Source organism: Solanum stenotomum, chromosome 11 (genome assembly GCF_019186545.1).
Source record: "Solanum stenotomum isolate F172 chromosome 11, ASM1918654v1, whole genome shotgun sequence".
In the NCBI taxonomy this organism is placed as follows: Eukaryota; Viridiplantae; Streptophyta; class Magnoliopsida; order Solanales; family Solanaceae; genus Solanum; species Solanum stenotomum.
The window spans coordinates 51,210,592-51,223,715 of NC_064292.1; the positions used below are offsets into that span (position 1 = coordinate 51,210,592).

Genomic DNA, 13,124 nt, shown 5'->3' on the forward strand with positions numbered 1-13,124 from the left:
AAAATATCATATAATTTTATAGTTTTAAACATGTCACGTAGAATATTTACAACTTCAATCTAATATAATATACGTATACGTTTATTGTCTATTTTAATTTGTTCTTAGGTAAACAATTATTTATGTTAATTTCTCAATGCAGAGTTGGCTAAATATTTTTTCTCAATCGATAACAAGTACGTGTAAGTAAACTCAATGTCGATACCAACAAGAGTTGTGGTGGAGTGGTAAGTACTCCTCCATCCTTAACCAAGAGGTCTCGGGTTCGAATACCCTTGGGTATGGAGTCGCCTTTGTTAGGAATCCAAATTTAATCGGGATCCGATGATCTGACACTGGATGGAAAACCGAAAAAAAAACTCAATGTCGATGTGTGTTTGAATACATAATAAGTGATAAAAATAAACAATTCTACCACATCAATCACATCTTATTACTACATCTTACAAAGTTGAATTAGCTCTTTAGCAGCTCCATCTATCTCTTCATTTCCTATAGATTTCAAATTTTTGCTGACATCTCTAACTTTTGCCCTCAAATTCCCCCTTGTTACGACACCTTTAAGAGTTTCCGCGATTTCTTCTCTATAAATTTTCCCATCATCATCTCTAACAATCTCCACCGCGACTCCCAATTCTACCATCAACTTAGCATTCATAGGTTGATCAAGATGTATAGGCATTGCTATTATAGGAACCCCAAAATCTAAACATTCAATTACATTATGCCAACCACAAGGACTTATAAATCCACCAATACTTGAATGATTCAAAATTCTTGATTGTAACACACATTTGTCCAAAACTCTTCCCCTTTCTCCAATTCTTTCAAGAAAACCTTTTGGCAATACATCTTCAACATTTCGCTTTTCCCTTTCTGGAAATCTTACAACCCATATGAAATTAACATTACTTAACTCCAACCCAAAAGCTAATTCCTCCATTTCTTCTTTTGACAAGAAATACTCATTCCCAAATGACACAAAAATAGTTGAATTCTCATCTCTTGTTCCTAGCCAATCAATAACCTCCACGTTATCCACGTCATTAGTTACGCGATTTTTTATTGGTAGACCAACAGGAATAACTTTCCAATTACTCAATTTAGTGAAATAATCAATATATTTACCCTCTATAGTTCTAGAGGTACTCATCAACATAATTTGTATATTTCCTTCAGCAAAAGGATCATCAACATCATCATGTTCTTCCTCTCTAGAAAATTTCGCAATCAATTCATTCAGTTTCATCAGCTCATTTTTTCCAGGATAAATATCCTGAAAAGGGAATTCAACCTCGGGTTTTCTTATCGAATTATAAAAGTATGAAAACACCGCTGCACCCATAACTACGAATTTCATTGCTGGAATCCCCTGTTCATTCGCTACGCCTTCAGCCCATTGCAATAATAAGTCGTAAATAACCAAATCAGGTTTCAGATTTTTCAAGATTTTCGCGAAGTTGGATTTGGACAATTTGAGTGTTTTTAGAACAATGTGATCCATATCGACTGGGATTTCATTCGTCGTAAGTTTAGGTAATTTTGGTAAACAAAGCTCAACCATCTTAATTGAAGCAGAGTATTTTTCAGGGATTTGTTTATTTATAGTTTCTCGACTTATAATTGTAGAACAAACGTGGACAGAGAATCCTCTGTCCGCGAGTTTCTTAGCTAAGTCGAGGAATGGAGAGATGTGTCCATAAGCTAACCACGGAAACATAAGTACCCTCAAAGCATTACGATGCTTTGGTGGTACTTGTGTAGCCATGGAAACTTTTTCCTAAAACAAAAATTCATGTTTTTTTTTTTTTGAGAGTGAAAGAAGGAAGAAAAATGAGAGGCTTTATTAGAAATAATTAAGAGAAAACAATATTAAGGACAAAAATAAGTTTCCTGAGATTTCAATGTATATATGTTGCTGATTTTTACAATAAGAGAAACAAGAAATGCTTTGTAAAACACATCAATATTATTAATGGAACTACATATTGTAAAACACAAAGTTTCACAACTAGTCCTTTCGGGATTACTCAGTTGGTTTAGAGGGTGGTCATTTACAAATTACACCACATAGATGACCAGAGATTATCCTGCTCAATGTCTTTTGTGTCGAGCCTATTGCATAGGACTTGTCTACGGCGGTTTACAATGCTATGTAGTACATAGACGGTCGTGGGCATAAAGTGTTTAGATCTTATTTTAGATACACTTATATATCTATAGAATAATTTAGTACATTTAAAAAATATTGATTTTCATTTTTCCAAGAACAAATCAAGGAGAAAATCAACAGCAATACCTAATTTCACTTTGAAAGTAGGATTTTAATACAGAAATAATATTCTCAGAACAGTAATTAATACAGAAAAAATATTTTCAGTGTCCAAAATTAAATTAAAAAAACATAAATTTAATTTAGAGCGAAAAAAATTAAAATTCATCGAAATCCGATCCGAAGGTGGGTCCCTATTAAGGGTGTGCCCTTCCCTGCCCTACCCCAACTGCCATCCCTACAGTAAAAATATATATATAGCAAACGAGGTATAAATGTTATTGTTGATCTATAACTTCAATTATTTCAAATTTAAATCAGTATGAATCTGGTTTATAATTATGTATATGATACATAACTTATATATCTGATACATAACTTATGTATCGTTTGTTATGTATCGGGCGAAAAAGCAATGTATACGTGAATTTTAAAAAAATCCAAAATTATTATAACTTAAAAAATTTTGAGATAAAATTAATTAGCGTCTAAACTGTTGCAAATTTTATCCTTTTATACTTGTTAAAATGTTACACTAACAATCACTCTCACAAACATGTGGATATTATCAAATCTGGCCTTACACCAACCTTTTTTCTTTTTTTGGAGTTATTCAGCCAAACCAAGAGGTTAGGAACTTATTAATATCACCATAATTATTAATTAATATTAGTATCAGAATTATGGCAAAAGAAGGACCACACTTGCTTGGCAATTAAAATTTTGCCAAAATAGTGCAAGGGCTATTACATCTCTTGTTAATAGTTGCTACAACCTAAACATCTTAACTTTGCATTTCTGATACAATTTGGCAAGAAATTTTAAAAATCTATAATATTTTTTTATTTTAAAATATATTGATTTTTTTTTCTATCTTTTAATTAAAAGATATTAAAGTTAAAAGGGTATTCAAAAAGGTAAAATAACATAGGTAAAATACCATTCTGATCAAATTCTGACCAAATTTTCTGGCCAAAAGGATTTTTCCTAATTATATTTACTTTCTTCAAGAAAGAGCAAGAAAAACACAAATAAAAGTTGAAAAAGTATTGTATTATAAATAGGGCATATCACAGTATTGTTGAGATATTCGGGTCATGAATTTCAGAAACTGAATACAAAAATACAGCGTAAAACGATCTAGTTTTCAATTTTTTTTATATTAAAGGTAGAATCATAAGATTCGAAATAATATATAAGATAATAAATTTTCAATTATATCTTTTACTATCTACCAAACTAGACCAAAAAAAATAATTTACATACTCGAAGTTTTTATTTCTAGAAAGATCCCTAATCCCCATGCTAAGGAGTGGACCTCGCCAAATGATCTCATTGATCACGCATCCCATTTTTTAATCTTCTGAAAATAAAAGTCATTCCCCAGAGATAAGGTTGACACAACCTTTTTGTCTTTTTCTTAATAATAAAGTATTTTATGACTAATTTAATATGTGTGCGTAATCAATTACGACACGTTAATACTTAATATATTCGTTATACATATATATAAAAAGTAAATTTTAGGAATAACAAACGTAAAAATTATATTAGCACTTTATAGCTACAATTTTGATATTTCCACTTATATTTGTTATGGAGCATCTAATTTGTATAGATCGCAGACATCTAATTTGTATAAAATCGCGGCGATTTGTATAAATCAGGCATCTATGTCTATGAAAATTGTGTTTTTATATGAATATGCTCTTTGTGATAGGTTAGAGTGGCGAGCGAGATTAGGAGAGAGAGAGATGAGAGAGGCGAGTGAGAGAGAAAAGAGAGTGGAGAGAGGTGAATTGTATATGTATATCGATTAGATAATTGTATATATATATAACTACTATGTATATGTATCAATGATTGTGTTTGTATATCTGCATAATATTTGAATTTGTATACAACAAAATCGAGTTAATATACAATTGAACCGAGTTAAAACATTTGTATTTATTTATCAAACCTCTCTCGTTTTATAAAACACAAATTGTACGTTGTATTTGTATAATTTGTGTTTGCATAAAGCAAGAGAAAGAGAGAGAAAGATAAAAGAGAACTGAGCAGAGGAATATTTGTATTAGTATAATTATAAGTGTATAGGACGGAGAAATTTGTATTTGTGTATACAGTCTCTCTTGCTTTATACAATTGTGTTTGTATAAAAGTGAGGGAGGCAAGGGAGAAAATTGAGAGTGGCTAACGAGATTCAGGGGAGAGGGGCGAGAATGACAAGTGTTTGCTACGAATTATAATTAAATAAAACTATAGTCATATCATTTATTTTGAATTAATAATTTGCTATAATGCACAATTTTCCCTATAATTAAAGCCATGAAATAATATACAACACGTACTCAACTAGCTCACAACCAAGTTGAGCACCTAATAATCTATTTACAATGTACTCTTTACGTACTTTATTCGTATCAGTTTATGTGATATAATTGTATTGACACAATTTATAAAAAAAAAAAAACTAAAAATATACATACAAGATTTTTTTTTACAAATTTACCTAAAAATAGTTCTTTTTAGAGATAATGATCAAAAACACACTTGAACTATCATTTTTTCACAAGTTTTACACCCCTAATATCAACTATTTTCTTTTTCCTGAATATAAACTATCATTATCCATGTACTAAAAAGATACACATCAAATATCCGTTGTTCCTTTTTGCTATTTTAAGGATAATGATTAATCCAAATAGTAAACATGAATAACTTATAGTTAAGGTGCGTTTTAATACATTGATGATAATAGTTAAATAAAAAGAAACATTTGATAACTAAGGTATGATATTGACTTGAAAAACCTCTAATTCAAATATTTTTCGACCATTAACTATTCTTTTAATCTACTTAATTATAGTCTTATAGATTGTCACGACCCAAAAATGGACATGATGACACTCGTCTTAATCCACCAAGACAAATCAGCCTAAAACTCAATCATTACAATAAAATGCGGAAATTTTTATTATAAACTCAAAAATACCCCCAAAATCTGGTTGTCACGTGTACAAGCCTTTAAAGTATTACAATTGAATCAAAAGAAAAATACAAGTCTCATATGACATTGTTTCTAGAGTAGAACAAGATCACAAACAGGAGTAAGAAGGTCTGCTGAGTTGACAAGCAGCTACCTCACAAATCTCCAAGAAGCCTCGGAAAAGAAGAGAATATATCATAAATGTCCGGGCTAGTAACCTACAAAAAATTGTAGAAACAAGGGGTGTGTACCAAACCACACAGTACTCAGCAAGTAAACCTCTAAACACAAGCTAAGGGGATAGAATACGGGTACTCCTTACACCCCAATCGAACCTCCACAACTACAACATGCATAAAACCAGCCCAACCTAACAGCTCATAATTCACATAGCACACAACTCAACAACAACACTCTAACAATTACATATCCTCACCAACAAACTCAATATTCATCAATCGAAATTCCACAGAAAGGCACTCACAAGATCATCAAAACACAATATCAAGTTCACCAATGATAAATATGTGCAATGCAATGTCAAGTATAATGATGCATGTCTGATCTAGTGATACACACCCGCTGTCTCTCAGTTCGGGACCCATGGGGGACATATCTGTCCATGCATCCATCGCGGCGCGTGATACGTCCCTCGATATATAGTATCCATTGCGGCGCGCGATACGTTCCTCGAAATATAGAATCCATCGCGGTGCGCGATACGTCCCTCGAAATGGTACATCCTCTTATCACATAACACTTATCACAACCATGTCTCAGAACCAATGCAAATGACATATTCACACAAATAATGAGGAGATGACCATTTTCATAACAATACACAATTTACAACAATACAACCGTGATACAACATCAACAATGATTCAACATGTCTTTCAACCCAGTCTCAAACATCATACATCAACAATTAAACACATTGCCTTTTATATATTACCCCTTTTTCATCATTAGAAAATAATGAATATGTGCAAGTCAACCCATCACCAAGTCTCATTACCCCCAAACACATATCACAAGGAAATACATGAATTCCATACACTTAACAAGGGTTTAGAAATCCACTTGCCTCAAGTAATCGAACAATCACTCCGGGACTTCAGTCTTTCCCTTTCGCTGAGCTTCCAAATCAATGCAAATCTAATCAAGTACATAATCACAATAAGATTTTGAAACTAGCAACACCCATTTTACTATAGGTTTAGCCTAGACCCAAAATCTCACTCAATTTATAATCAAGTTCCTAAATCTTGATTCCAACCAATAGGTCAAATCTCATATTTCCTAAATTTCAAGTCTAAGGTTAAGTCATAATTTCTCCAAACACTACAACCCTGAGAGTTTTCATATAATATAATATACCCAATATTCAATTTCACATCTTAATATATCAAAACTTGAATCATAATGTGATAACTAGATATTAACTAATGTCAAATATTAGTGATGTGCCTCAAAACAATTTGCAGATTAACATATTTCTAATGTTCAACTATAAACATTAATTCACTAAACTATTAGCTCCACAATCACGTCCAATGATTAGGCATTATAAATCAACCATATTCCTACCCCAACTTCAATACATACGCCACTGACTTTGTTTCAACTTTTCCTATTCAATTTTCTTACTTTCTTTCACAACCAACATTGCAATAATAATCATTAAAATACGACATAAGCCAATAAAAATTTCAAACCTATATTCGTTCATTAATTGGTATCAATATGTAATAACTTGCCACTCACATTTTGTCCCCTTAAGACCCAATTCTAATAGCATACACAATTAAGTGTTCACTATTTTTCCTTTCACCATTAAGAAGATTGTCACACTGACGCCACATGCATGTGATTATTAGTGGGAAATATTAGTTAACTAATGGGACAATTTAGTGTAAACTCTTTCACTAGAAATTATGTATAAAACAACAATCATAAAAGCTCAGCTAAAATACTTACGTGAAGGAAGAGCACTCGCTGCTCATTGATGTCGCTTAGGGTTTCTCCCTATTCTTTTTTTTTTCTTTTCTAAAATAATTAAATAGGTTAAATCTCACTAATTTTATTTATATACACGGGTCAAGTGATAAAGGGTACCAAGTAAATTATGGACTTGACCCATTAACTCCCAACTAAATAAATTAATTATTTAACAAATATCCATCAACTAAATAACCGTAGTTAAACAAATAGTTCAAAATTCCCAACCAACTTCATAAACTGATCAAAAGTAGTGACTCAGGGCAACTATCGAGATGGATAAAACGATAATTTTATAAAAATTTCTAAAAATGACTTTCCGGATCATTACATAGATACTATCTCTACGCACTAGTAAAGGTTTTTATTACCTATAAAGTCACATTCTTTAAATGTGCCTAAATTTTCTACTTCAATATTCTAAATAAAACAATCACACAAGTCGTCACTTTGCATTAAATTTGGCAAGAAGTCTACATTCAAATTTTTTTCTATTAAAGACGGCTACCAATTACTCCCTCTGTCCCATTTTATATGTCATCCCTTTCTATAAATTGTTGGTCCATAATATTTGTCATTTCATAAAATCAATGCATAAATTACCATATTATTCCTTTCTTACCCTTGTGAGTTATTAGCCTTGAAAATATATACATTTGACCAACTTAGAAAAACCAAGTAAATGATTCATGTTCATTGGTTAAATTAATTAATCAAAATAAATTAATTCATATTCATTGATTTAAAACTTGAGTTCCAAAAATATTAAATAAGGGTAGAAGGGTAAAGTTACATCGTTTCTTAATGCAAATACAAAGTAAAAATGTGACATAAAATGAAACAAAGAGAGTACTTACTTTACTTCTGGTAAATATTTCATATTTAAACTTTATTGGTACACATAGTCAACTTTTATCATAAAGTTTATCACACTTTTTCGTTTAATAAATAAAGGTAGCCAATGTCACCAACTCCACAAATAGCTCCTCTCTCATACTTCTTTCCTCTGTAGAATAACAAAGCATACCATGGCTACTTTAAGGGTATTGATGTTCCCATTTTTGGCTTATGGACACATATCTCCATTTCTAAACGTAGCTAAGAAACTCGCGGACAGAGGATTCTTGATTTACTTCATTTCAACTCCGATAAATCTCAAATCCACCATCAAGAAAATCCCTGAAAAGTACGCTGATTCGATTCAGCTTATCGAACTTCACTTACCAGAATTACCCGAACTTCCTCCTCATTACCATACTACCAATGGTCTCCCTCCCAATCTCAATCACATCCTTCAAAAAGCCCTGAAAATGTCCAAACCAAACTTTTCAAAAATCTTGGAAAATCTGAAACCTGATTTGGTGATTTATGACGTATTGCAGCAATGGGCTGAACGTGTCGCAAATGAACAGAACATTCCAGCAGTTAAGCTTATAACTTCGGGTGCATCTGTGTTTTCATATTTTTTCAACATACTGAGGAAACCAGAGGTTGAATTCCCTTTCCCTGCTATTTATCTCAGGAAAATTGAGCAAGTAAGATTGAGTGAAATGGTCGCGAAATCTAATAAATCGAAAGAACCTGATGATGGGGATCTTCTAGTTGATGGAAATATGCAAATCATGTTGATGAGTACTTCTACAACTATAGAAGCCAAATATATTGATTATTGCCTTGAATTGAGCAATTGGAAAGTTGTTCCAGTTGGTCCACCAGTCCAAGATCCAATCACTAATGACGCGGACGATATGGAGCTCATCGATTGGCTAGGAACAAAAGATGAGAATTCAACTGTTTTTGTCTCCTTTGGGAGTGAGTATTTCTTGTCAAAAGAAGATATGGAAGAAGTAGCTTTCGGGTTGGAGTTAAGTAATGTTAATTTCATATGGGTTGCAAGATTTCCGAAAGGGGAAGACCAAATTCTTGAAGATGCATTACCAAAAGGTTTTCTTGAAAGAATTGGAGAAAGGGGAAGAGTTTTGGACAAATTTGCACCACAACCAAGAATTCTAAATCATCCGAGTACGGGAGGATTTATAAGTCATTGTGGTTGGAATTCAGCAATGGAAAGTATAGATTTTGGGGTTCCTATAATCGCCATGCCTATGCATCTTGATCAACCAATGGTTGCTAGGTTGATCGTAGAATTGGGAGTTGCGGTGGAGATTGTTAGAGATGATGATGGCAAAATTCACAGAGGAGAAATCGCGGAAACTCTTAAAGATGTCATAACAGGGAAAACAGGGGAAAATTTGAGGGCTAAAGTGAGAGATATAAGCAAGAATTTAAAATCTATAAGAGATGAAGAGATGGATGCTGCTGCTCAAGAGCTAATTCAACTTTGTAGGAATAGTAATAAGTGAATCTTATGATTCAATTAACAAAATAATATTGTATGTAAGGTGTTTTTGTTTGTCTTCAAAATATATTGAGGTTGAAATAATGAGAAAAACATAGAATAGCATGTAGGATTCAATTTCCACGTAGGATGTCACGTATGATGCGTATGTCTATTTGTTCAACTTTATACATGTTTAAGTTTCTACGCAGAGGCCAAATTAAAGGGCAATTTTAAGTATTATATCTATAATATAACTAGTACAACAATAACAACACGATTCTTTGTCCCAAACATTGTTGGGTTGGCTATGTTTATTTCACATAATCATTACATCAACTTTAATCAATTAGCATAAATGTCTGCCTCAACGGGATTATCTAACAAAGCTATTGAATCAGATGAAAATGTGGTAGAACTTCCCATGATCTGATGAACAATTGGTTGAGATTGAAGAGGCTGAGGAGGTACTTCTAGCACTTCAACTTCGCCTTCAAGCATTTCAACTACTTTACTCATTGAAGGGCGTTGTATCGGATTTGTTTGTATACACCATAATGCAATCAAACACAGCTTCCTAGCAATCTTCTTTTCTTCATCGTTCGCTCCTTCATCCACCACAATCTCTTTCCCCTTGTTGAACTTATCATAAATATAATAAGGAAAGTATTGGCTGGAATTCTCTTCATTTGCAACTTCATTTCTCTTCAAGTCCAACATTTCCATTAGCAGCATTCCGAAGCTGTAAACATCAGCTTTGTATGAGATTGCTCCAATGCTTCTGCTGATCAACTCTAGAGCAACATATCCAATCGTTCCACGAGCAGCTGTGAGAGTCACAATGCTCTTATCTGTTGGATATAATTTTGCAAGCCCAAAGTCAGAAATCTTTGGAATGAAATTCTCATCCAAAAGAATGTTGTGTGGTTTGATGTCAAAATGCAAAATTCGTACATCACAGCCTTGATGCAAATACCCGATTCCTCGAGCCACTCCTAGAATAATGTTATACTTCCTCTGCCAACTTAACAGAGGACTTCCTTCTTGACTGGTACTGATGTACTTATCAAGTGATCCATTGGGCATGAAGTCGTAAACAAGAGCATGCTTTGTACACCAGAAATGCAATTACTAACGGAAGGCCGATCACAAATTTTGCACGTTTTAGAAGTCATAACGAACCACAGAGATCAATGCATGGAATGTTAATCTGTGTCCACAGAGATCAATGCATGGAATAAATACGAAATGTCCTTATAATGTCATAATATTGATGAAAAAAAATGTAAATACACATTAATTATTAGTAAATATTATCATATTCTATTAAACACTATTCTTATATATTTATGGACAAAAATATAAATACATAATAATAAGAATAATAATAATATTCTAAAATGGAAAACCCCGTAATATTACTTTAAGTTTTCGGAAGTTAAAACACAACTTGTGACATGAATTAATATAAATACAATGAATATTTGTATTATTAAATGATAGAAGAAAATCAAAAGTTTCTCAATATTTAAATCAATCTCTTCAGGTACTCCTAACGCGCAAAACTATAAAAAAAGTTCAATGAATTATATTCATAAATTATCTTAAATGCTAAGTAATAGCTACAATAAACATTGTTGCAAAATTTTTGATTTCCTTACATCATAATTAGCATAAATTAATGTTGAATTTTCTACTTGATAAATTAAATTTATCTTATATAAATGGACATGTAGCGTATAACTAATTCTCACTATTTGGATGAAACAATATAATATATCGTAGGTATAAACTTACCTGGTATGTAACAAAAATTCAGCCTGTCATGTTTAAATATGAGTCATTTAGTTATTATTTCTAAAATAAATTATTGTGTTTTTCACATGAATGAAAGAATAAGATAATATTGTTTGGAATGCTACGAATATTGTTGTCATATATAGTTTCTCAAGATTTTGGTATCTCAGTAGTACTCAATAGTGTAGCAATATTTATCGTCTTCTTATTTAGCTATCTCTAGGAGGTAAGCATAGAAAATTTGGTTCAATTAATTTCTTAAATTGTATTTGTGTTATATATAACTTCTCTTGATATTTTTTTCTACTCATCGTTACATTTTAAAGTACAGTTGTATAGGAATCTAGCAGATATCACTATGTACATATTTCAAAATGATCATGAATGTCGAAGCTTTATGACTTTGTTTTCTTTGATAATATCTCTAATTTGTTGATAATGATCATTTCTTAGAAATGATCTTGCCTCTAGAATTTGCCTTTTGACTTCTCTATGTTGGATACCTTTAAAAGAGGGATTAATTCAATAATATTTAATTTACGATATGCAAATAAGTCATAAAGGAACGAGAAGAATCATCTATTGATTTTGGATCTCTAATAGATAACTATAAGTCCTATTAGACTAAGAACATTCTATCTTCACAAATTTTAACCTCGTCTTCTATCCAATCCAAGATCAAAGGCATGCGACAACTATCACCTCCTTTATAATTGTTCAATAATTTAGTGATATGCCATTATTTTATTTTATTCCAACTACATAATAATTAAGTCTTCACAATTTATGGATAATAAGATTGTCAAAAAATTGACTTATAATTTAATTGTTCTTGAGAAGGATTAGTATTGATTACATGTGCAACACACGTATCCAGAACTAGTAGAAAAAAAATAAGGAACAAAATATAAAATTAATGCACAATCTTATGAGCTCCTTTTTATATCCACTTCCACAAGACGATCATCCTTCTATCTTATTATTTTTAGTCAAACTAAAACATGAATATAATAATCATATAATGTGTATTTTTCGATGAGCTTTCGATGACATACCAAAATAGTATAATGGACAACTATTGTTGGATGGAGGAAGTAAAATTTTAAGAAACTACTCCCTCTGTCCAACAATAGTTGTTCACTATACTATTTTAGGATATCCAACAGTACTTGTCACGACCCAGACCGTCGTGATTGGCACCCACACTAACACTTCGGTGGGAGAACCACTACTACAACCCAACCCAAGCAAATAATCTAAAATCTAAGGCAATTAAGTTACGGAAGTAAGTTAATTAACTAACAAATGCGAAAATTTAATACCTAGAACCTGAAAGTCAATGTACCAAAACATCTAAACAAATGATCTAAGTCTAAACAAGAAGGGATACGTCCCCAAACTAATGAACTAATCAACTAACTAGAACTAATATCTAAGTTCGGAAATGATGGACATAGACGAAAGAGAATCCCATGGCAGCTGTTGACACCCAATTTTGACTCTCCACAATATAAATTAATCATTTCGAGCTTCTCCAATTTCAAACGATTTAAAATTATTAGTTTTATAAAATTTCTAAAAAATAAAATAATAATGAAAATAAATAAATAATAATAATAATATAGTTTGCAAGATATTTAAATAGTTTGTCACTTTTCATAAATCTTAGATGATATATATGTTTTACATAATTATGTATATAATTGGTATATTTTAGGATTATT

The 13,124-nt window shown here is 31.7% G+C and overlaps 3 protein-coding genes across 3 annotated transcripts; 1 reads left to right on the top strand and 2 right to left on the bottom strand.

The window, feature by feature from the left end:
- Positions 1 to 436: 436 nt before the first annotated feature.
- On the bottom strand, positions 437 to 1,768 carry LOC125846032 (beta-D-glucosyl crocetin beta-1,6-glucosyltransferase-like). The gene has a single exon (XM_049525496.1). The coding sequence runs from the start codon at positions 1,766 to 1,768 to the stop codon at positions 437 to 439; it is 1,332 nt and encodes a 443-aa protein (XP_049381453.1).
- Positions 1,769 to 8,236: 6,468 nt separating this feature from the next.
- On the top strand, positions 8,237 to 10,385 carry LOC125844337 (beta-D-glucosyl crocetin beta-1,6-glucosyltransferase-like). Its single transcript, XM_049523650.1, has one exon. It carries the CDS (start codon positions 8,294 to 8,296, stop codon positions 9,626 to 9,628), a length of 1,335 nt encoding a protein of 444 aa, XP_049379607.1. The 5' UTR covers positions 8,237 to 8,293; the 3' UTR covers positions 9,629 to 10,385.
- LOC125846033 (PR5-like receptor kinase) lies at positions 9,949 to 10,689 on the bottom strand. Its single transcript, XM_049525497.1, has one exon. The coding sequence runs from the start codon at positions 10,687 to 10,689 to the stop codon at positions 9,949 to 9,951; it is 741 nt and encodes a 246-aa protein (XP_049381454.1).
- Positions 10,690 to 13,124: the final 2,435 nt, after the last annotated feature.